The following is a 19,901-nucleotide window of genomic DNA, read 5'->3' as shown; positions in this document are numbered from 1 at the left end:
AGTTCGTATTATCACTACATAGTTTGTACGTTAGTAAGTATTTCGTGTTTCGATTGAACCCAATCCGAATTACCACTACCACCACTACTACTATTACCATTACCACTACTTAGTAAAAAATAATATATCCACGCTCTGTAGTATGCATATCTATCAATCCATCCATCCATCCATCCATCCATCCATCCATCCATCCATACTGATACTAATTATGGCACACAACCCATCCGGACAATTTACTGTAGATCGATCGATCGAACTATTAACTAGTTTACTACCTAGGTAGGTTAGTGAGTTACTAAACAAATACTAGTAAATATCAGTCAGCCAGTCAGCTGATGATCGACGGACGGGGGCTCGGTCATTTTTGGTTCGGTTCGTCTGAGGTCAGGTCAGATGATCATGTGGTTTCTTTTTTCTCTTCAAGTTTCTGCAACGTAACTGGGATCAGATGATCGTCGGGGGGGTGTGGTGGTCAGGTGACTGATCTTGCTTATTCTAGTATTATTTGATGACGTTATGTGTCTACTCTTAAGTTACTAGAGTGAACAAAAATGGTTTTTTGTTGATACCACTGATAGATAAGAATGATGAATCTACGTCTACTGCTCAGTGGCATACAGGAATACAGAATGGTCATGTTCCATCACACTAGGTTTTCATTTCATTTTGTAGTATCGATAGTCCTGGTCCCTGATTATACATGCCTGAGAAGCCCGGAGATGAAATTTGAAAGGGACCCTTGCATATAATAAGGGAAAAACACAGCTGGGTAGCCCCTCCTGGGTTTATATGTTTCATGTGACAGGTAAGTGAGGATAGTTGCTCGACAAGAAAAGAAGAGAGGATCAGTGGAACGGAACAAAGGCAGTGCGAGTAGGGGGACGGTGTGGAAAAGATTGCGAGTTGTGTGAGGGGGGCGGATCCCAGTTTCATTGTAGGTTTGAGGTTTCGGATAATAAGGAAGAGAGCAACTTTTCAATCAACGGTGATGGAAAGGCAAGACTAGGTAGGATACGGAACAAAACGGGCGGGCAAGAAGGGAGAAGTCAGGAACATCAGTGGGAGGACATGATGTCGTTGGTTCCGAGTGCGGTTCATTCAAGGAGATAGTACTGGTATCTAACAGGCATGCATGGTCCGCCTCAGCAGGCTCTGGCTTCTTGCAAAGCCCAAGAAGCTCCACATACGAGAGGAATTATAGAGTAACAGAGAATATGATAGTTAGAGAAAACGACAGCATCAAGAATCAAAAAGGAGTAGCACAAGAGGGGGCAGTGGTCATCGCGCGACTAGAGTTTTTCGGAGAAAATGTTCATCGAGGGTCGAGCGGGTGAAGAGAGGGCGAAGCTGTGCTGGTCGTTTACTCCTGAAGCTGGCTGCGGCGGGTCTTCTCAGCCTCGAGGTTCTCGTACAGAAGGTAAAGAGCCTTCTCGTTCGCCTGAGCGCTACCCATGATGGTGAACATACGTTCGCCCGTCTCGTCATGGGGAGCCTTGGCGATGGAGATCCGGGCTCCAGAGCTCCTGCGGATCTCGGTGATCTTGCTACCACCTCTGCCAATGATGCAGCCAACCATGTCAGCGGGGATGCTGATGTTCTGTGTTTGGATCTCCTCGCCATCTTCGGTGACAAGCGGGTAACCACGGTTGCTGGTGTCGGGGTTGGATCGCCTGCCGTAGCCACCGGACTGGTCGCTGAAGTCGGCACCGTTACCGGTGCGGTTGTAAGGACGGCTGTTGTAGCCATTGCCGACGCTCTGGTTCATGGTGCTGGTGCTAGGGGTAGTTCCAACAGACGCACGGACGGCGGGGTTGTACAGGATAGTACCGGTACCGCGCTGCCAGTCGTCAATCAGGCACTTTCCGATCTCCCAGACGGCCTTCTCGATACCCTCGGGGGTGCCCTGCACTTCGACGATACGCTCGGTCGACTGGGGGAGCATTTCCTTCTGCGCGACCATGCGCACGCCCGATGCATCCTGAATGTGCTTGATCTTGAGACCTTGGCGACCGATGATGGTACCCATCTGGTTGTGAGAGATCAAGAGCCGAACGGCTATACAAGAGTCAGTTTGATGTAACTAGCAAGTATTTGTTCAGAAGAAAAACTCGAATGACTCACGGTGAGTTCCATTGTTGGACACAATGCCACCCATGCCCATCTGAGGGGCGCCCTCGAGCAAACCCTTGGCAACCAAAGCATAGGCTCTGGCAGTGCCGTTCAGAGGACCAGTGACGGTCAAGACGCGGTCGTGAACACCAGGAACAACCTTGCTCACACCAGCCTTGACGCCGGTTTCGTCACGCAGGTCAGCAACGTTCTTGCCAGACTTGCCGATGATGATGCCGGCTTCCTTGGACGAAACGATGGCGCGGAGAGTCAGCATAGACTGAGCGTACTCTTCCTCGGTCTTGGGTGTCGTCTCAATGTCGACATCGTCAATCATGTCGACATTGTTCGGGGAGGTCTCGTCGACCATGGTGGTATCGTGCAACTCGGTAGGGTCCATTATGTCGGTAAAAAGAGGAATGGTGAGGTTTGGGCGATAGAAAAAAAATTTGGGGATAGAAAAGGTAAGGTTTTTCGTTGACGGAACTTTTCCCACGAATTAGTGTTGGCACACGGGAGGGGAGTGATGATTTTCGCGAGATGTCACGGTAAAGGGATAACACAAGGAAAGAGGCAAATGAGGTGGCGCGCAGGATTGGAGCGGAGAACAGGAAGCTCTTACCTAAAGTCGTAAAGTGAAGCAGAAAGACGATGAAAATCCGAAGAGATGAAGATTAATCTGCGAAATCCGGGACGGGAAGCAGGAAGTCGATTGGGTGGCCGGAGAGGGGGCGAAGAGGATGGGATTCAGAGGGGTTTTCGGCGGGCGGGGGAAAAGGTGGAGGGATTTGGGAGATGGGGAGGGGAGACGAAGGGACGTCGGAAGGAAGAAAGGAAGGAGAAAGAGGAGGAAGAGGTGGAGGGAGGAAGAAGAGGAGGAAAGGAGGATGGAAGAATGGAGAGGAAGAAGAGGGAGAAAGAAGCAGAGGGAAATGAGGAGGGAGGGAGGAGGGAGAGATGGGAAGCGGAGAGGAAGTGGTGGGAAGCGAGCAAAGAAGGAAAAGGTGGAAGAAGGAAAAGAGGAGGAGGAGGAAGAAGAAGAGAAGAGGAAGAGTGGAAGAGGAGCGAAAGAAAGCAGTCACTCACTCACTCACTCAGTCGGCGCTGATGCGACACCTTCGGGCTTAGTTTCGTTTTTCGGTTCACTCGTGCGGGAATCAATCAACAAGGGCTATGCCTGCTGTCTTTTTCATGTCCGCCACGCTGCTGGCTCGCGCGAATTCAGATTCATCGTTCACGCTGTGTGTGATCTGTCTATTTTACTTCTACTCCAGGAAAATTCCCCAATTGGTCTTCTCGTCGCGTTGGTTGGGATGCTGGTGCTGTACCGCTGTGGTGGTATCCTTGATTACTACCACCACATAATAATTAATGGACATTTTTGACCAGACTGCATGTCATGTAAAGGATTCAAGCGTTTCTTATCTTCATTGGTCTAGCGAGATCCCATTCTTATTCTATTTATCCGCCTCGAAAATCACCTTTTGCACCTTCATGGCGTTGAAAATCTCATACGCCTCAACCGCCTGCGACAGGGGCATAATCTTGTCGGCCATGAAGCTATTACCACGCATTCGTCAGCTTTTGCAAACACCAAAAAATTGCACAGAATCAGAATTAAGAAAATGTGGCATACCCAAGACGATGTTGGTTTCTCTTCAGAACTTCCAACGCATCTTCCGAAACGGACCGCACAGGGCACCGGCCCATCTGGACCGTGAGGTTCTTTCCATAGGCCTCACATCCATTCCATGGGATCTGGCAATTATTCCCAATCAATATGCAGACCTCACAAAGGACTCGAAACATCACTCACCTCTCCATTGTGCACACCAACACTGCTAATGGTGCCGAACGGCCGCAGCAGATCATAAGCAGTCTTCAGCGCCGGACTCAATCCCACCACCTCAATGACAGCATCAGCACCACGTCCCTCCGTCAACTCCAGGACGCGCTTGTCGAGGCCTTCCCGATCAGTCTGGAAGTTCCAAGGCTCAGCTCCCAGCTCCCTAGCAAGTTCCAGACGCGCGGGAACGGAGTCAACCGCCAGTAAATGCTTAGGCTTGTACTCCAGCGCATTGATCAACGCACAAAGTCCGACTGGCCCGCAGCCGATGAGGACAACCGTCTGCTCTGCGATTTGCTCCTTAGTAGAAGTCTTGAATGCGTTTCGCGCAGCGAAGTAGCCAGTCGGGAAGATATCCGCCATGAGGACGAGGTACTTCTCGTCGACGCCCTCAGGGGCTTTGACCACCGATCCATCCGCATTGGGGATTCTAATCTGAGCGCAGGTTCCATCACCGTTAGACACATGCTCCGGGCATCATGGCGTACGTCGAGAATAAGAGAGACTCACATATTCAGCCTGAGCACCATCCAGATGGTCGCAACCCAGAAGCATATTCTGTTCGCAACGGGCCGAATATCCTTGTTTGCAGTAGTAGCACTTCCCGCTATAAGAGGCAGCATGCATGCATTAGTATAAACGCCTGCAGCGATCATCAAACCAGATCCCTCCTGCAGAGGGGAAAAAGACAAATACAGATTTAAAATCACCTACCAGGACGTCGTAAAAGCACTCACGACCTTATCCCCCTTCTGGACAGACTGCACAGCATCGCCCGTCTCAACCACCACACCAGTAACTTCATGGCCCATCACATAGCCCGTCCCCGAAGGCTCTATGCCACGGTACACATGCAGATCACTACAAAGTACCAATCAATCAGCCTCTCCCTTCCATAAAAAAAAACCAAATAAAAAGGGAAACAAACCTCCCACAAAGCGCCGTATAAGTCACCTTAACCAAAATATCCCCCGCATCCTGAATCCGAGGCACGGGGCGCTCCTCAACAGCGACCTTATAAGGGCCGCGGAAGACCACCGCGCGCATAGTATCTTTCGCAGACATGATCGATTACCTTCTCCGAGAGCTGGGGAATCCAAATTTTTGAAAATTGAGAGAAACAAGCTGTATATTGTCCAAAGCTGAGACTTTATTTAAACAGAGAAGAAGAAAAAAAAAAAGAAAAAGAAAAAGTAGGAAGATTCTTAGAATTCACACATGGGATAAACAGACACACCCCGCCAGATTATTTTTATTACACTTATTTTCCCGCCCCTCAGTTTCGTTTTTCTTGTTCCATGAAAGAGAGGAAAATGAAAGGTCGGAGGGAGGCGTTGGTGGGTCCATTCCCTCGTCTTCGGAGCTGTGAGCGACCGCGGATGGCGGCGAACTGGGCTGCTGGCATGATGGGGAGAGAGGGTGTTGGAATAGAGGGGTAGTATATATAGGATGGAATCGTGATCATTGTATATTGTAATAAGTAGATAGGTAATTTAGTAGTACAAAGTAGTAGTAGAGCAAAAGAAGACGATTAGTGGGGGATTGAGACAGGTATTTAGTAGTATCTAGTTGTTTGACGGCCGGGGTCCCCGCGGATTTAGGTACTCTTGATATAGTGAGAGCAGCAATGTTTGGATTCCACCCGGGTCCTTTCTTCGGCTTGAGAGATTTTGGATCATTAGTGCCTAGTGGAATTTCTTGTTACATAGTTTTACGAGGTCCTTGTAGTAGGAATTCGGGATGAATGTGGATATGGTTACATTTCGTAACTACTCTACAGTCGGACCAATTTTCCGGTTCCTATGTCAGACGTTCAACCTCTGCATAGTCGGCCATGCAAATTTATCAGACTAACATCTATTTGATTCGTCTGTATGATCAGTTATAGGCACTGTTCTTGTACGGTGTGCTCCAAGCGATGCTCGGATTTCTCGCCGAGAATGTCCCCACTTCGCGACCAGAGTTGGGGACATGGGCATTAGCGGTTCAGGTCGCAGTAAGTACCGTTTATAAAGCTATCGACACGAAGGATCAGCATGAGCAAAGATTCATTCAAGGGATGTTCTGGAAAGCTGGGCTTCTGCTATGCATTGAAATCAGGTCCACCGATTGCTCCAGTTCTGCGGTGAACTCCTTGCGCATCAAGGAAGCGGTACTCCATCCAACGCCATACACATTGCGCCACGACAAATATAACAAAGAAAACGCTCACTATAAGTATCAGCCCTTCGCAGGTCTAGTCTGTAGACCTTCGCCCAGGTGCCTTGCATGTGAAACCAGCATGCTACGTCATCAATATCCTTGGAAAGAAGATGGACACCCCGGCACACATCAAGGTACCTAGCACACCACGCACAGCAATTCTTCTTCCAGTATAAACTTCCCCTCTTTGTACTTCTCACTGGCCTCGTATGCTTTGTCATACTTCCAGCCCACCGTCTCCTTGCACTGCCTGCAGTGAATATCACGGACAATATGCCTTCCGGTGGTCATGCTACGCTCCACCGCTTCAGACGAGGTGATGTTGACGACATTGCCGAAGAGGTATGCTTTGCCATGCTGGCCGCGGAAATTCTGGATAATGGTGAAGATACGTGGTTAGTAAGTGTTGGGAATATGTCATAGCAGAATCACAACTCACCCGGCTTATAATATCGTCGTAGTCAGCGAGATGAGTTTTGCATTGCTTACACCCGAAGATTTTGTTTGAAGTAAGATAGATGTTGTATGCCAGACCCATTGTGTCCTGATCGTGCTTGTCTTCCCAAAGCCACCTGAACAGGAGACGCCCTGAAACGTGAACTTCGAATACACCAGGGGATGGAGGGGTCCAGATCACGAGAGCCCGACGCTTTATAAGAGTAGAGAGGGGCAGAAATGATGCAAGGCGTGTTCAAACTCCTGCTGGGGCTTCGCTTTCTTTGCAAGAGGGGCTGAAGTTGCTCGTACGGTAGTTCTTCAAAAATGGGGACCCTGTGACGGATATTGAAGGTTGCCTTGACAGGTAGAAGTTAGTGCTGGGATTTCTAACCCCAATATAATATAGCCTTCCGGTGAACTGCACTTGAGCTAAAGGGGAATGGGAGGTATTCGAGGGGGTGGTGACAAGCAGCTGCGGCTCGTCTTTGTCGGGAATAAGCGGAGATGGGACTAGGACAAATGAGGAGACGGCAGGTCAGCCACTGCCAGGTGGTGATAATGATGCGGGAAGGGTCGACAGAGTGGGATCGAAACCGAAGGAAAAGGTTAGACTATTCAGAGTAAGAATATACGTAGGAGTGAGCTGATTGGGGGGGGAGGAATGGTGTGGCACAGGAAATGGCTGAACAGTGAGATGGAAGGAGGTGAGTTGGAGGTGGTAATCGGGCAGCTGCTCCCGGAGCTGGGAACCCCCGCATCGGACCAGGATTAAAGGGAGCCAGGCCCCATGACGCCCGCTACATTTCCCTTTAGGATCATACTCTCCACCCGCTAGAGTAAGCTTGGCTAGTTCCAAAGTCTCGTCGGTCTCTCGTTTCTTTTCATCTTCATCCCCTGCTGTTGTTGCCGTGGCTAGCATAGTCCTGGTGATTTCGTCAGACTACTTTATCTCCATACCCATTCCTTATCGCGGTTATCACCGACCCGCCTGGTTGAGCCGATAATGGCAGCCTACTGACTGACCGTAGTATACCGTCTCTGCCGTACGCAGTGAGAGAATATGACCTGTTTAGTGACACTTGGAATCCACACTAGATTCACCTAGATGCACCTGATGTGATAGTCGGAATTCTTGGCAACCCTAGTCTGGCTATAGTTTTAGTACAGTTGACGAGTTCAAAACAGGGCTGAAATTCTACCTGTTTGCACGGTGCATTCACATCAAGTGTGAAGTATACTACCACTTAACAGAACAGAATTCTAGTCACTCCCACGATGCAGTATAGCAATATTAACCCTCTGTCAATCAATATTCTGCAAATAGCACGCTGATGAGGCCTGTCGATTAGTCTCGATTCCAGATAGTTCAACGCGTCAGCTTTGCCCCTCTTTCCCGTTATATATTCTCCGACGTCCACATTTGTGATGCCTCATGTTTTCTGTGTTTGGAGAAATCCATCGATATCTATCATGGATTTATGATAAAGAGGTCATATTGGTCATTCATGCGCTTGAAACCTTCTGCTACCTGCTTGATAGCTGTCTTCTGATGTCAAAACTAATTGTGTATCCCCGTGTCAAAGTTGCTCCGGGGAATGTTTCATCACGATACACTTGGTTCTATCTACTTAGTATCCTATGGCTAGAATACTTATGTTCAGAAGATCCCTTGTCCCAGTATTTACAGCAGAAGTCCAACATCTGGCAAATGACCCAGTCATTTCCAGCACAACGACACCGGTCCCTCCAATGGTAGCAGCAGCTTCCGTACTTTTGAAGGAGTCCATCCGTGTAGCTACTATTAGCTTTGGCTAAGGACTGCGTTTGGCTCAACGCCGGAGATATAAGTGGTCCGTCATGTCAGCTGACGTTTGTGCGGCTGATTGCGCGTACGAAGTCCTGTCTACCTTTGTCCGAGTAGACCCCTGTTTCTCTCCCAGAAATGCCTGCAGTCGGTATGACCCCAGTGCTCCGTCCACCATTCCCCGAAACTATCCTCGACTTGTTCGTCAACTTTGGGCAGCCTTTCATCTCGTTTTAGGCCACATAGAGCACAGGCGTGAGGTGCCTTCAAAGCCCCCTGACTAGCAGGAAGTGTGGTTACCCGAGTATTCTCCTGTATGACCTGAACTGGTTGTCGTTTGGTGGCTTGAACAACGGAGTTGAAGATTGCGGTCCGGTCGCGCCACATGGAAAGTACATCAACAGCTTGTTGCTTTTCTTTGATATCTTCGTTCTTGTTCACTGTGTTGAGCTTCATACCTCCCGACTTCCCTGAACGAGCAGGGCCAATCCTCATACTCTGACTGAGTATGGAGTCCCGCTTCCACCGTAGGCTTCGGCCGGCAACAACCCGCGCGGCAGTTTTTAAAGTGTAGATGACCAGAGTTGCAGTGTTCTCAAGTTGTTCCTTTTGTTGCATTTCCTTTCTTGCTCTGGTGGCATCTTGCCGAAGTTCATCCAGTAACCGAGGAAATAGCTCAAGCAAAACAGATGGCGGAGGTATATTGGTCGGACGAACTTGATCGGCTGTTGTAGGATGAATAGATGTTGGGAAAGAGCTTGTTGTTTTTGTTGGACCAACCGTAGAATTCGGGGGCTGCACTTCCTTGCGAGGCGCCCGGGTTACTGAGGCTGTAGCACCTGAGGTGCCTGTTTGACTGGGAACTGTAGGCGGACCGTCAACAAAGTCGCCCCAATCCTCGAAAGGGTCTTCTTGGGTAGAAAAAGCCGGTTTGAGACTTGGCAATTCCTTTTTGCGTTCTTCAGGTACCATCCGATTCGCAGCGGGCTTCCGCTTAGAGGATGGTGGTATATCATCACTTAATGATAATGAATCTAATAAGTCGGAAGGCACCGGCTGTTTCGCAACTGGCTTGAGCTTAGGTTCCTTCATGACCTTGTGAGACTGTAACCCGGCATTTGCTGGTGGTTTAGTAGCAGGCACGTCCGCACTCTCGAATTCGCCCCAGTCATCGCTTTCATCATCTGGAACACTTTCAAGGGTGGCATCAAATAAGACATCATTTCCAGGTCCGTATTGGGTCAGCCCTGATGTACTAGGCGCCGCGAAAGTTGAGTCGTCCCAGCTGTCGTCGGATTGAGGCGATTTCGTTGCATTATTGTTCGGGATGGATGAAGGACCGGTGAAAGATTCTTCGAATGCATCCAAGTCAGGGATTAAAGAGGTCGACTGGAACCCGGCGGACTGCTGGCTTGAACCTCTCTGGGATGGAGGGGGAGCAGCCCCAATACCGAACTCCGCAAAGAGATCTGCAGACATAATGTTGTGTATGATAGTAGTGAGAGACTTAGTATATAAATATATTGACGGGAGATAAGGCGGATGCACAATAGTAGTAATAGGTGATTTGCGGCTTGACGAACGAGAGCACGTCTAATGATAAGTGTGTCGCAAAGGTCGAGGAGCAAATGAAAGCAACGCCTTGAACTTCCCTCAGGCTCTATATCCAAAGCGATGAGCGCCTCCAACCCCAAACTAGTAGACAACTCCCCGGCGGACAGATAGAGAAAGCGTGACCGGAAGTGTGGCTGCTGAGCCAGGGAAGTTCCAAGGCGGTCCACTAGCAGCTCCTCCACACGATCGCCGCTAGTACTTAAATTGCGGGCGGCACCGTGTTTCTGTCCCCTCACTCCTCCAAGCGCTAGCCAAACACGAGGCAGGCAAATCATTCCGGCAAGCAGCCATTTGGTGAAATGAGGGGCATTGAGGAGACAAGGTATATCCATGCATCAGTCCCCTATCTGCAGCACAGATGCAGCTAACGCATCGGCCAGGCAACGATGGAATACCTTCTTTCGCGACAACAACCACCCCGCCGATATTCGGACTGCCCTTCGGTCGGAACAAGGAGATAAATTGTGCGAGGATGGATTGAGGTCTATTTGCTGGAAGGCATGCGCTTGTGGCCATTATGATCTGGTCATCGTGCTTACCTGAGCGTAGGCGTTTCTGCTTTTCGATGATCTCGACCGAGCGCAATGGCCACAGAAGATCGCCGATTCGCGAAGTGTTTATGTCGCCCTGAAAGCCCATTTCTTGAAATACATCGAACATCCAGACGACCTGCAGTCGACAGTTGATCCGCTGGCGGATGATGAAGCGGTATGTAAACTCTGGCTACGCCGTCTTTGGCGGAAAATGACCGGCTGATGAGAGGTCTTTGTAAAGTCACCATGGCAAACGTTACGTGATGACGAGCAGTCGAGGGCGGATATCGCCCAGGACGTCGACCGATGTTTACAGGAAAACTTCTTCTTTCGCGAGCCCTCCACCAAGTCTAAAATGATCGACATTTTGTTCATCTACTCAAAACTGAATCCCGACTTGGGCTATCGTCAAGGCATGCATGAGATTCTGGCTCCGCTCCTTTGGGTCATTGATAGAGACGCCATCGAGCCAAAGTCACTGCAAGAGTCTAGCGCCAAAGAAGCTGATGATGACCTGATGCATACTCTTCTCCATGCCGATTATGTGGAGCACGACTCTTTTACATTATTTTGCTCGGTTATGCAGAATGTTCGCGTGTATTATGAGCATAATAGACACCGGTCAGAGAATGGCCAGGCGGATGTGATACCGATCGTTCACCAATGCCACCGCATTCATAATGATTTGTTGGTAACCGCGGATTTGGAGCTGGCGGATCATCTGCAAGCCCTGGAAATCTTACCGCAGATATTCCTCACGTAAGTACAACTCGCTACGCAACTCTCGGATTGCAATGCTAATCTTCAAAAGGCGTTGGATGCGTCTACTGTTTGGTCGAGAGTTCGCTTTCCAAGACGTTCTTCTCATTTGGGATCGTCTTTTTGCAGAAGGGTTACGACCCGAACTCATAGACTTTGTGTGTGTCGCCATGCTGCTACGAATCCGATGGCAACGTGAGTTACATTTGCTATGCAGACTGTTTGCTACAAGTTGCTGAGTCGATCTAGTGTTGCGCGCCGATTCCTCGAGTGCTTTGGGTCTTTTGCTTCGGTATCCTTCCCCTCAACCACACGAACCTCTAAGCTTCGTGCATGATGCGATATACCTGGAGCAAAACCCCACTCCTGATCGAGGAGTATTCATCATTTCCAAGTATTCTGGAAGACCGCCGGATCCCACCAAAGGACTTGGGCAACCAAATCCAAAGCATATGAACAGCAAGAAGTTCCGCCTGCGGAGCGTCTCAAGAGATCTAAGCGAAAGCAGCTCCCCGTCCAGGTCACCTGCAAGGAACAGCCCTAAGAGTCTGGAGACGCTCTTCCAAGACGTTTCTGAGGGCATACAGCGTCGAACAGAGGCGTGGGGTGTAGCCAAGGCTGTCCGGGGAGCGGTGAGTGAAGCCAAGAGAAACATGCAATCTATTCAGTCAGAGCACTACTCCCGGACTGCACGGCATGAACCGTCCAGCTCGACTATAGGCATGCCGTGGGACCATGGCACCGACATTGCAGTCCAATGGAAGACGAAGGTTGAACAACTGGAAGAACGAAACAGGAAACTTGCCAAAAATCTCGGCAATGCCTTGAATGACATCCGGAGCCACTTGATGAGAGCAGAAAGCATCGATAAGAAGACCACAGACGCCTTGAAGAAGGCGCTCACCCAAGTTCAGTCAGTCCAGAGCTGTCTTGAAGACTCTTCCATCCCTCCCGGTACCGTGGAGCAGGGTCCCAACGAAGGGGGTGAGGGAGACCAGGAATCGCTGTCTGACACCTCTAAACCCGCGAGTGAGCAAGCTGAGACTGTGCTCGACAAAGCAAGTGACGCCTCGTCAGCGGCGCGCAAACCTAGTGTGTCTGCGAAGTCATCACGGTCGTCCGTTGAATGCGAAACGAAAACTCGTAGAGCTTCGAGCAACGGTCAGATTCCCTCATCCATGCCACTTCGACATGCCGTACGTCCATCACTGGCAGATTCGGAGTTTTCGTGGATGCTCGGGGGCGGGCGACAGTTTTCGAGTTTCGTTAGCCCGGCATCCGTGCCGCCCGAACAGACCCGACATGGAGAAATGCGAGCCAAACCGAGTACTCTATTTGGCAACGGTGACGAACAGCAGCATGGAAGGCCTGACGCTGAGGCTGACGGATTGGCGCTGCGGAGTCTTCGGGGACCCAAAGCTCGTGAATAGTCCGGATGCGCTTTCTGTGCGACTCAATATATATTTCCTCGAAGTCAGCCTCCGCCATTCTTGTTGATCGTTATACCCATCGTCGTTGTTGAGGCGACGGCATCGGACTACAGATTTTGCTTATTTCTTTTGCATAATGGCTTGACAGGCCGCAAATGTATTATCCGGTCCGGTTGATCATAGCGTCCGTCTCATACTTTTTTTTTTTTTTTTGTTTATCTTCACCATAGAAACTCGGGTAGGGATTTTACCACTGCAAGAGACTATTATGACTGTACGAAGGAAATAAGGATAAGGTGGGAACAGCAGACCGGACGGGAGCCTGGAGCTAGCCCGACTATTGTAGGCAACAAGGAATTCAAGTGCCTAAGCAGGAATATGACTTGCGTAAGTTGTCGACGAAATTTTCGGTACTGGGGCCCTTTGATCGCATGGATCTCCCATGGAAGCAACGCGGCCTCCACATGCCAGCGTGACTGGCAGACGTTCTGACTTCTAAGGTTCCAAACAGTGTCTTTACTGTGCAGCCACGGCGAACGCCAATTGGTCTGGAACCCGCCGGTGAGCTTAGTGCGGACGTGTACAATTGATCGTCGGGGCCTTCTGTCTAATCACTAATGGAAGTCGTAGGTCGGTAGTTCCCTGTGCGATTTGCCCCAATCAAGTTAAATGCATCATTCGGTGCTTGCGGCGATCTACAACCGCAACGGGGGCTGGCTGATCGAGTTACTTTGGGCCGCCAAGATGGCGAGCAAAAAGTTGAATCATCCACTTTTTGTCGGGGAGGTAACGAGCAGTACAGTAGTTAGGCTAAGAGGGGGAGGGGAAATTCGTTCGAACAGGAAATGATTGGAAGAATAATAATACGTCGAAGTAGTCCAGAAGCATGTTTTCGAAGTTAGCAGAACGGATCGAACCATATGAAAGTATACTAACTGATCGGTTTCGTCCGTAGCCCGTCGGGAATTACATCACCACCATGCATGGGTTGGGTGGTTCCATTGGGAGAAATGGCTTGGAAGCCGTAGTAGTAATTAGTAGTAGTCTAGGTAATTTAGTGGACGGAAGGTGTTAGATTCAAGGAAGTTAGGAACTCAAGTAGTATCTCCGATGGGGGCGTTTTTTTGGGAAAGGGATTGATGGACTGCATTAGTGACTCCATAGTTTGTGGTTGTTGTCAATGGCTCGCATGGATCCAGGATGGGTATTGAGGAGGGAGGGGGGAAGAAGGCCCTTCTTGCATGCTTTTACTCTCTCTCTCTCTTTCTCTCTCTCCCCTTTCCCTTCGACTTCCCCGACCGTGCCGGACCACCGATATTTTTTTGACCCTTGAACTACATATTTAAAAGAATAGAAAAAGAAAAGTTATTGACGGGTTGGCAGGCTGGCTGACTTTCAACGCTAGCTTGAACTTCTCGACAGGACTTTACATAGTCCCGTTTGAGTCCGATCTACCATCACTACTACCATTATTACTTCTTTTGTTCTTCCCTGACAGCTCCCCTCCTCGTGCGTGGAGCTGCCACAAAAGACCCAAATACCCAACCTAGGCACTCACTAGACAGACTAAAAGGGAGCAAGAGAAAGGATCATCTGAAACCTCATTTCCGCTGGTACTTCTTTTAGTCTTACGTCCGCGGGATAACCAGAACGTCATTCATTTACCCCCTCCTCCCTCCGCGAAAGAAACATCGTCAAGTTAACATCTTCATCATCTTTCCTTACTACGGTCTCCACTATTTACCCACCCCAACTTACTCGCTTCTACCAAATTTTTTCCCTTTCCTTCCCCTACAACCGCATCCCTTTCTCTAGAGGATCGGATCCTCCTCTCACGGGTCTCCCCAGTACTGGAGAGGCCATTACAACTTCTCCCTCTTCCTTGGCCAGTCTTTGGCCACTTTTTTTGTCGGTTCGAAGGCCCGGCGCCGACCTTACCTCCTTACCCTTCTACTACCCGCCACTGCAACATCTGCTTCATCTGCAGGCCATTGGGCCTCCCTGTGACTAATTCCCACCAACAAGAAACTCCCTTACTACTTAGGCTTTCTCCAGCTACCTTGTTCCTCTCCCCCCGCGTGCTACGCCTCCTTCGCAACTGTATGGTACCTGTGACCTCACGAAACAGCTGCCCACTCGAACTTCCCGCCCGCAGTCCGCTGACAGTCTTTTTTAACCTCCCTCCTCCACCTTCACTGTCGACCACGGACCGACTCACTGCAAGTCTCGTTTGTCTCATTAAGTGCATTGAGTTCCCGACAAGCAGGAGGGTTCTGGTTAATCTTTCTCCCCCTCGCAGTAACTCGTGATTTTATCCCAACGCACCGATCTGCAAGTGAAAAAAAGAAAAGAAAAAAAAAAGATACTAAGGGAAAGGAAAGAAAAAGAGAACCCGGAGCGGAGCAACAAAATCGTTTTCCTTATAAGATAACCAAGGGAGGCAGACAGACAAGCAAACTTGCAGGTCTCGCCAAACAAACCGCCGTGGATGGTCAATGTCCTGTTATCCCATGTAGCAATAAATCTCGCCGTCATTCTTTCCTAGCCCTCTTTGTTTTCAACCCATTACGAGTTGCGCCGATTTGAACCGCTTGTTGTCAATCGGTCTGGTCGGTGCTGGCCCCTACGCTCTCATTTATTTGGGAAAATATGGGTTCTACTTCCTATAATCCCGATGGTTAGTCTCCCATTTCTGTGATCGTTCTCTTTGATCAGCACCCTTTCCGCTGCTTCTCCTAGCGCACCAATCCAGCAGGGAAGAGTTCTTGGCTTCGAGCAGGACGAACTCGATAGGTTTATGCAAATGGCGACCAAGGCGCTTCGGTCTGGGAAGGCAAAGCTGCAAGAGCGAAACGACGACTGTGTCGAACTTTCGCCGAAGTGGTTGTCCAACCTATGGGAACCTAAATCGACTTATCCAGACCGATTACCCACATACTTGGATATGCATCTCGGAACAAGTCAGCCACTTCATTCCACATTGCTGAAGGGTGTATTCGGGAGGGGCGCAGGAGAAGCGGATGATATCACAATTAGCGAGGGAGCAAAGGGATGCTGCTGGCAGAACAGAAGCTAACGACCTCCTGCCATACAGGTGAACCAAGCCCATTGTCGTCCCCCGTGGGACCCCTTTCCGCGTCGCCCGAGTCGGACCCTTTTATGAGACGCCTCTCTGGGCACACTGAGGACTCGATGAAATACTCCGCAGACACACTCTCCTCGGGCTATGATCATCTTTCCAGGTACGTGGCCGATGGGTGGGGTTCTCCTTGCAGTAGGATCGTATATGCATTTGCGCAAACCACGCAGACAGGAACTAAAAAGGACTTTTCTATCGCTCTTCTGCAGGTCTTCTCTGCTGGATCCTGAACATGGACTTGGCCCATCTGGTCTAGATCGCATACGTCAACAGCCATCACGCGTCTTTACCCTTCCGAACATGTCTGCCTCATCGCTCGCACCTATGACCTCACGTAGCCATTCACCTTCACCACGCTCCGCTTCTTCGACCAGAGCCCACCCCTCACGCCTCCCATCGACCGAAGAATTCGGCACATTAGAAGATCTCCACCGCTTCCCGTGCGAATCGCTACATTCGTTTTCCTTTGCCCAACAATCCGAGGAACTACTGAATAATCGGCATAACATCCTGAAAAGGTCAATAGACTTCATGCGCGACCGCTTCGGCTGGACCACCAGCAGCAGTGCGGGGCTTGCTGGCGCTCAGGCTCGATTCGGTGGAGATGCTGATACCCAGAGCGTGGTGGACTACTTGTCGAAAACCAGTGTTTCGGGCAGGGATGACCGCTACAACTACGCTGGGTTATCGCGCGGACCTATGACCGGACCTGCTGATGTGGACAGTGGCAATATCTTTGAAAGGGCATTTGCAGAACCCCAGCTTTCCGCGAACCAGTTCAGGGAGTTGGTCCAGGAGCAGGGACCGCCCGATGCCCTGCGTTCCTCGGGCCAGGCATCAGAAGATCTAGCGTCCCCGCTGAGGACAGACTCGAGGCCGTACCCCAGGCGCGTAAGCATAAAAAAACGTACTTATACCGAGGCTGGCTCTATTACTGCCCAGGGCAAGCTGATGGAAACTCTAGCACCCTTCACCGCCACGGACCCCTTATCTCCCACCAGTACCTCAAGTCTAGGATATGGTTTCCCGGTTCCTGTCCTACACACCCACAGCAGCAAGTGGACACCCGCATCGCAAGCCGTGTTCAGGACCGAGTCGCATGAACCATGGACCATCTTGGCGGCGAATGACATCTCGTGTCTCATCTTTGGTGTCACACAAGCGGAACTCCGCAAGCTAAGTATCCTCGAAGTCGTACAGAAAGACCGCAGACAGTGGGTTGAGTCGAAACTGCGGGACCCCACCACTGATGCTGCCGTAAGGGCCCAACCTTCGCCGGATAAGACTCGTGTCAAGCCTGTGAATCCGAAATCGATGGGAATGGGCAATGGTGTAACAGCGCAGCTGCTCAGCAAGCCTCCTTCTCGAGCAAGGGCTCCGAGGAGGGCGCAGACTGATGACGGATACGGCTCGAGTGCAAGGCAGCTAAATCACCCGGCAACCAAGTCCCGAGGTGTATTGCTGTGCGGAGATGTGGTACCCATTGAAAAGCGCGATGGCAAGAGAGGCTCTGCCAGCATCTGGGTGATGGAAAAGCGTGGTGGTTTGATTTGGGTGATGGAGGAGATTCAGGAGAATGTCGCGTTCGTTCGCTGCGATGAATCCTGGAACATTGCTGACGCCACCGGCGATATTGACAAAGTCTGGGGTCAGGGTGCGGCGAAAACTGGAGAACGGATCACGGAGTTGCTTCCTAATCTTCCACCAGACTGCCTTGAATCTCCTATCGATCAAGGTCTCAACAAAATCACCGAGAAGAAGTACTTCGCTTCTCGCACATCAGCTGGATTCTGCATACCGTCCACCATCACCAAGGGCGACAGCTCAAGATGCCTTCGAATATCGAGCTTTCCTCATGTCGCAGGTATGATGGTGCTTTCCTCTTCGACTTTGAAAATTGTCAGCTCCAATTCCGTCTTCTCGTCCGCGCTGTTTGGACATGAGCGACCTGAAGGCCTACACGTTAATGATTTGATACCTGGCTTCGACGGCTTGCTGAACGTGCTCACCGAGGAGGAGAGTGTACCGCTGGTTGACGGTCTGGTGATCTCTGAACCCAGCTTCCGGAGAGCGCGCACCCTCTCTATTCTCCGCGATGGCAAATCCAATGTGGCCTCGGTCTTCCTAGAACCATCTGGCCTTGCTGCCGTGCATCGCGATGGCTCCTCGATTGCTGTAGATGTCCAGATGCGGGTGGCCAAGAGCGGTACAATGTTCCCCAAGGCACGAGATGATCCCAATTCAGGAGACCACAGCGACTCGGAGTTTGAAGCTGTCACAGAGCTTGTATACGCACTTTGGGTGACATATTCGAGACATATCCACTCGGCAGCTCCCGCGGCTGGCTTCCCTTCTCCGCCGTCCCGGACAGAAAGCCCGTCCTCTATTTCTGCATCGAATCTGGCTTCCACAACGGCTTCTACTCCTTATGCCATTGGCTCGGAGCGGACATCGGTAGAGACGCACATACCGACCTCTACCTTAAGCCAGCAGTTGAGTGAAGCAGCTTCGCAACCGCTAACAGACAAACCAGTCCAGCCTGTGCCCGAAGTAAGACCGGCTGGTACCAAAGAGGTGCCCCAAAAACGAACAATTGCCGATTACATTATCCTCGAAGAGATGGGTCAAGGAGCCTACGGAGAAGTGAAGCTTGCGCGCATGAAGAAGATTCCGACCAAGAAAGTCGTTCTGAAGTATGTTACGAAGAAACGGATTCTTGTCGATACATGGACCCGCGATCGTCGTCTAGGAACGGTACCATTAGAAATCCACGTTCTGAACTATCTCCGACGCGACGGTCTGAAGCATCCCAACATTGTGGAAATGGAAGGATTTTTCGAGGACGATATCAATTATTACATCGAGATGACGCCACACGGGCTACCTGGAATGGATCTCTTCGATTACATTGAGCTGAAGGCGAATATGGATGAGGCGGAATGCCAGAACATCTTCAAGCAGGTTGTGGACGCAATTCATCATCTCCATACGAAGGCTTTGGTCGTGCATCGCGACATCAAAGACGAGAACGTCATTTTGGACGGGGAAGGTCGGATTAAGCTGATTGATTTTGGGAGTGCCGCCTATATCAAGAATGGACCCTTTGATGTGTTCGTTGGCACGATTGGTAAATATCCTCATTTCTCCAACTGAAATCTCTAGAAGCTGACTTGTTGAAGATTACGCGGCACCCGAGGTACTTCAGGGCAAATCCTACCGAGGCAAGGAGCAAGACATTTGGGCCCTTGGTATCTTACTCTACACCATCGTCTACAAAGAGAATCCCTTTTACAATGTTGACGAAATTTTGGATCACCCTCTTCGAGTCCCGTTCTTGCCCTTCTCGGAGGATTGCATCGACCTTATCCGGAGGATGCTTGACCGAGATGTGGACAACCGACTGACGATCAGCGAAGTTTTGGAGCATCCATGGATGATTGACAGTTGAGTACTACGACAAAGCAGATAAAATGCGCCATGGCATGATACATTGGATGATATTGTGCAGCTTTTCAGACATCGCACGCCCGCCTATGCAGAGACATGGGTTTTTCTCAATCTTGCTTTCACTTCCGTGACGTTGAAGATGGTGATAACGAGCAGCGTATGCGATGACTCCAGATGCAATGGAATTTATGATTGAAAATGATGAAAATGGATGGAGTCGAGCAGGATGAAACGGTTCAAGGGCATATAGGAGCGTGGGGGGGAACTTGTGGATTGGGGGCACGAGACGGGACGGGAATCATTGGGAACGGATGATAACGAAAATGCCTGAACAGACCGAGAGGCCCCTGGGTCATTTGTATAGAGGTTTACGGAGGCTGAGATACCCCATTGTCATCTTGTTATGCTCTTTTGGTTAGATGATGTTCTTTTTCTTTTCTTCTTTCTTTTTCTTTTCTTTTTTTTTTTGCATTTACTTGGACCATCTTTGATACCATGCATGGCCCAGGGGGTGGTGAGAATTGGCAGTACATGCATATGAAAGATCCGATATACCCTCAGCAGTGGTGTTATTTTC

The 19,901-nt window shown here is 50.1% G+C and overlaps 6 protein-coding genes across 6 annotated transcripts; 2 read left to right on the top strand and 4 right to left on the bottom strand.

Moving 5' to 3' along the window:
• Positions 1 to 1,363: 1,363 nt before the first annotated feature.
• On the bottom strand, positions 1,364 to 2,512 carry BO83DRAFT_306532 (KH domain-containing protein; the record flags this gene model as incomplete). The annotated part of the gene is made up of 2 exons (XM_025527297.1): positions 1,364 to 2,058; positions 2,125 to 2,512. The coding sequence occupies 2 exons, from the start codon at positions 2,510 to 2,512 to the stop codon at positions 1,364 to 1,366; spliced, it is 1,083 nt and encodes a 360-aa protein (XP_025391182.1).
• A 1,057-nt stretch (positions 2,513 to 3,569) lies between these two features.
• BO83DRAFT_355339 (alcohol dehydrogenase family protein) lies at positions 3,570 to 5,085 on the bottom strand (the record flags this gene model as incomplete). Its single annotated transcript, XM_025529142.1, has 6 exons — positions 4,887 to 5,085; positions 4,673 to 4,819; positions 4,469 to 4,565; positions 3,929 to 4,393; positions 3,749 to 3,870; positions 3,570 to 3,672 (listed from the first exon to the last, which is right to left on the bottom strand). The coding sequence occupies exons 1-6, from the start codon at positions 5,021 to 5,023 to the stop codon at positions 3,570 to 3,572; spliced, it is 1,071 nt and encodes a 356-aa protein (XP_025391181.1). The 5' UTR covers positions 5,024 to 5,085.
• A 1,213-nt stretch (positions 5,086 to 6,298) lies between these two features.
• Positions 6,299 to 6,698, bottom strand: BO83DRAFT_396466 (putative Yippee zinc-binding protein Moh1; the record flags this gene model as incomplete). Its single annotated transcript, XM_025533135.1, has 2 exons — positions 6,299 to 6,532; positions 6,600 to 6,698. 2 exons carry the CDS (start codon positions 6,696 to 6,698, stop codon positions 6,299 to 6,301), a joined length of 333 nt encoding a protein of 110 aa, XP_025391180.1.
• Positions 6,699 to 8,119: 1,421 nt separating this feature from the next.
• On the bottom strand, positions 8,120 to 10,117 carry BO83DRAFT_375980 (uncharacterized protein). Its single transcript, XM_025530600.1, has one exon. The coding sequence runs from the start codon at positions 9,879 to 9,881 to the stop codon at positions 8,502 to 8,504; it is 1,380 nt and encodes a 459-aa protein (XP_025391179.1). The 5' UTR covers positions 9,882 to 10,117; the 3' UTR covers positions 8,120 to 8,501.
• Positions 10,118 to 10,315: 198 nt separating this feature from the next.
• BO83DRAFT_396464 (GTPase-activating protein GYP6) lies at positions 10,316 to 12,738 on the top strand (the record flags this gene model as incomplete). Its single annotated transcript, XM_025533134.1, has 6 exons — positions 10,316 to 10,338; positions 10,397 to 10,514; positions 10,566 to 10,724; positions 10,791 to 11,308; positions 11,361 to 11,503; positions 11,558 to 12,738. 6 exons carry the CDS (start codon positions 10,316 to 10,318, stop codon positions 12,736 to 12,738), a joined length of 2,142 nt encoding a protein of 713 aa, XP_025391178.1.
• A 2,649-nt stretch (positions 12,739 to 15,387) lies between these two features.
• BO83DRAFT_306607 (serine/threonine-protein kinase) lies at positions 15,388 to 19,325 on the top strand (the record flags this gene model as incomplete). The annotated part of the gene is made up of 5 exons (XM_025527303.1): positions 15,388 to 15,419; positions 15,478 to 15,698; positions 15,833 to 15,980; positions 16,087 to 19,004; positions 19,057 to 19,325. 5 exons carry the CDS (start codon positions 15,388 to 15,390, stop codon positions 19,323 to 19,325), a joined length of 3,588 nt encoding a protein of 1,195 aa, XP_025391177.1.
• Between the last annotated feature and the right edge of the window lie 576 nt (positions 19,326 to 19,901).

Source organism: Aspergillus eucalypticola (genome assembly GCF_003184535.1).
Source record: "Aspergillus eucalypticola CBS 122712 chromosome Unknown BO83scaffold_5, whole genome shotgun sequence".
NCBI classification, from domain to species: Eukaryota; Fungi; Ascomycota; class Eurotiomycetes; order Eurotiales; family Aspergillaceae; genus Aspergillus; species Aspergillus eucalypticola.
This window is presented reverse-complemented; position numbering and strand designations above follow the sequence as displayed.

Excerpts from the sequence above, each read along its gene's own strand:
- BO83DRAFT_375980 (XM_025530600.1), bottom strand. The coding sequence starts at position 9,881 with ATGTCTGCAGATCTCTTTGCGGAGTTCGGTATTGGGGCTGCTCCCCCT.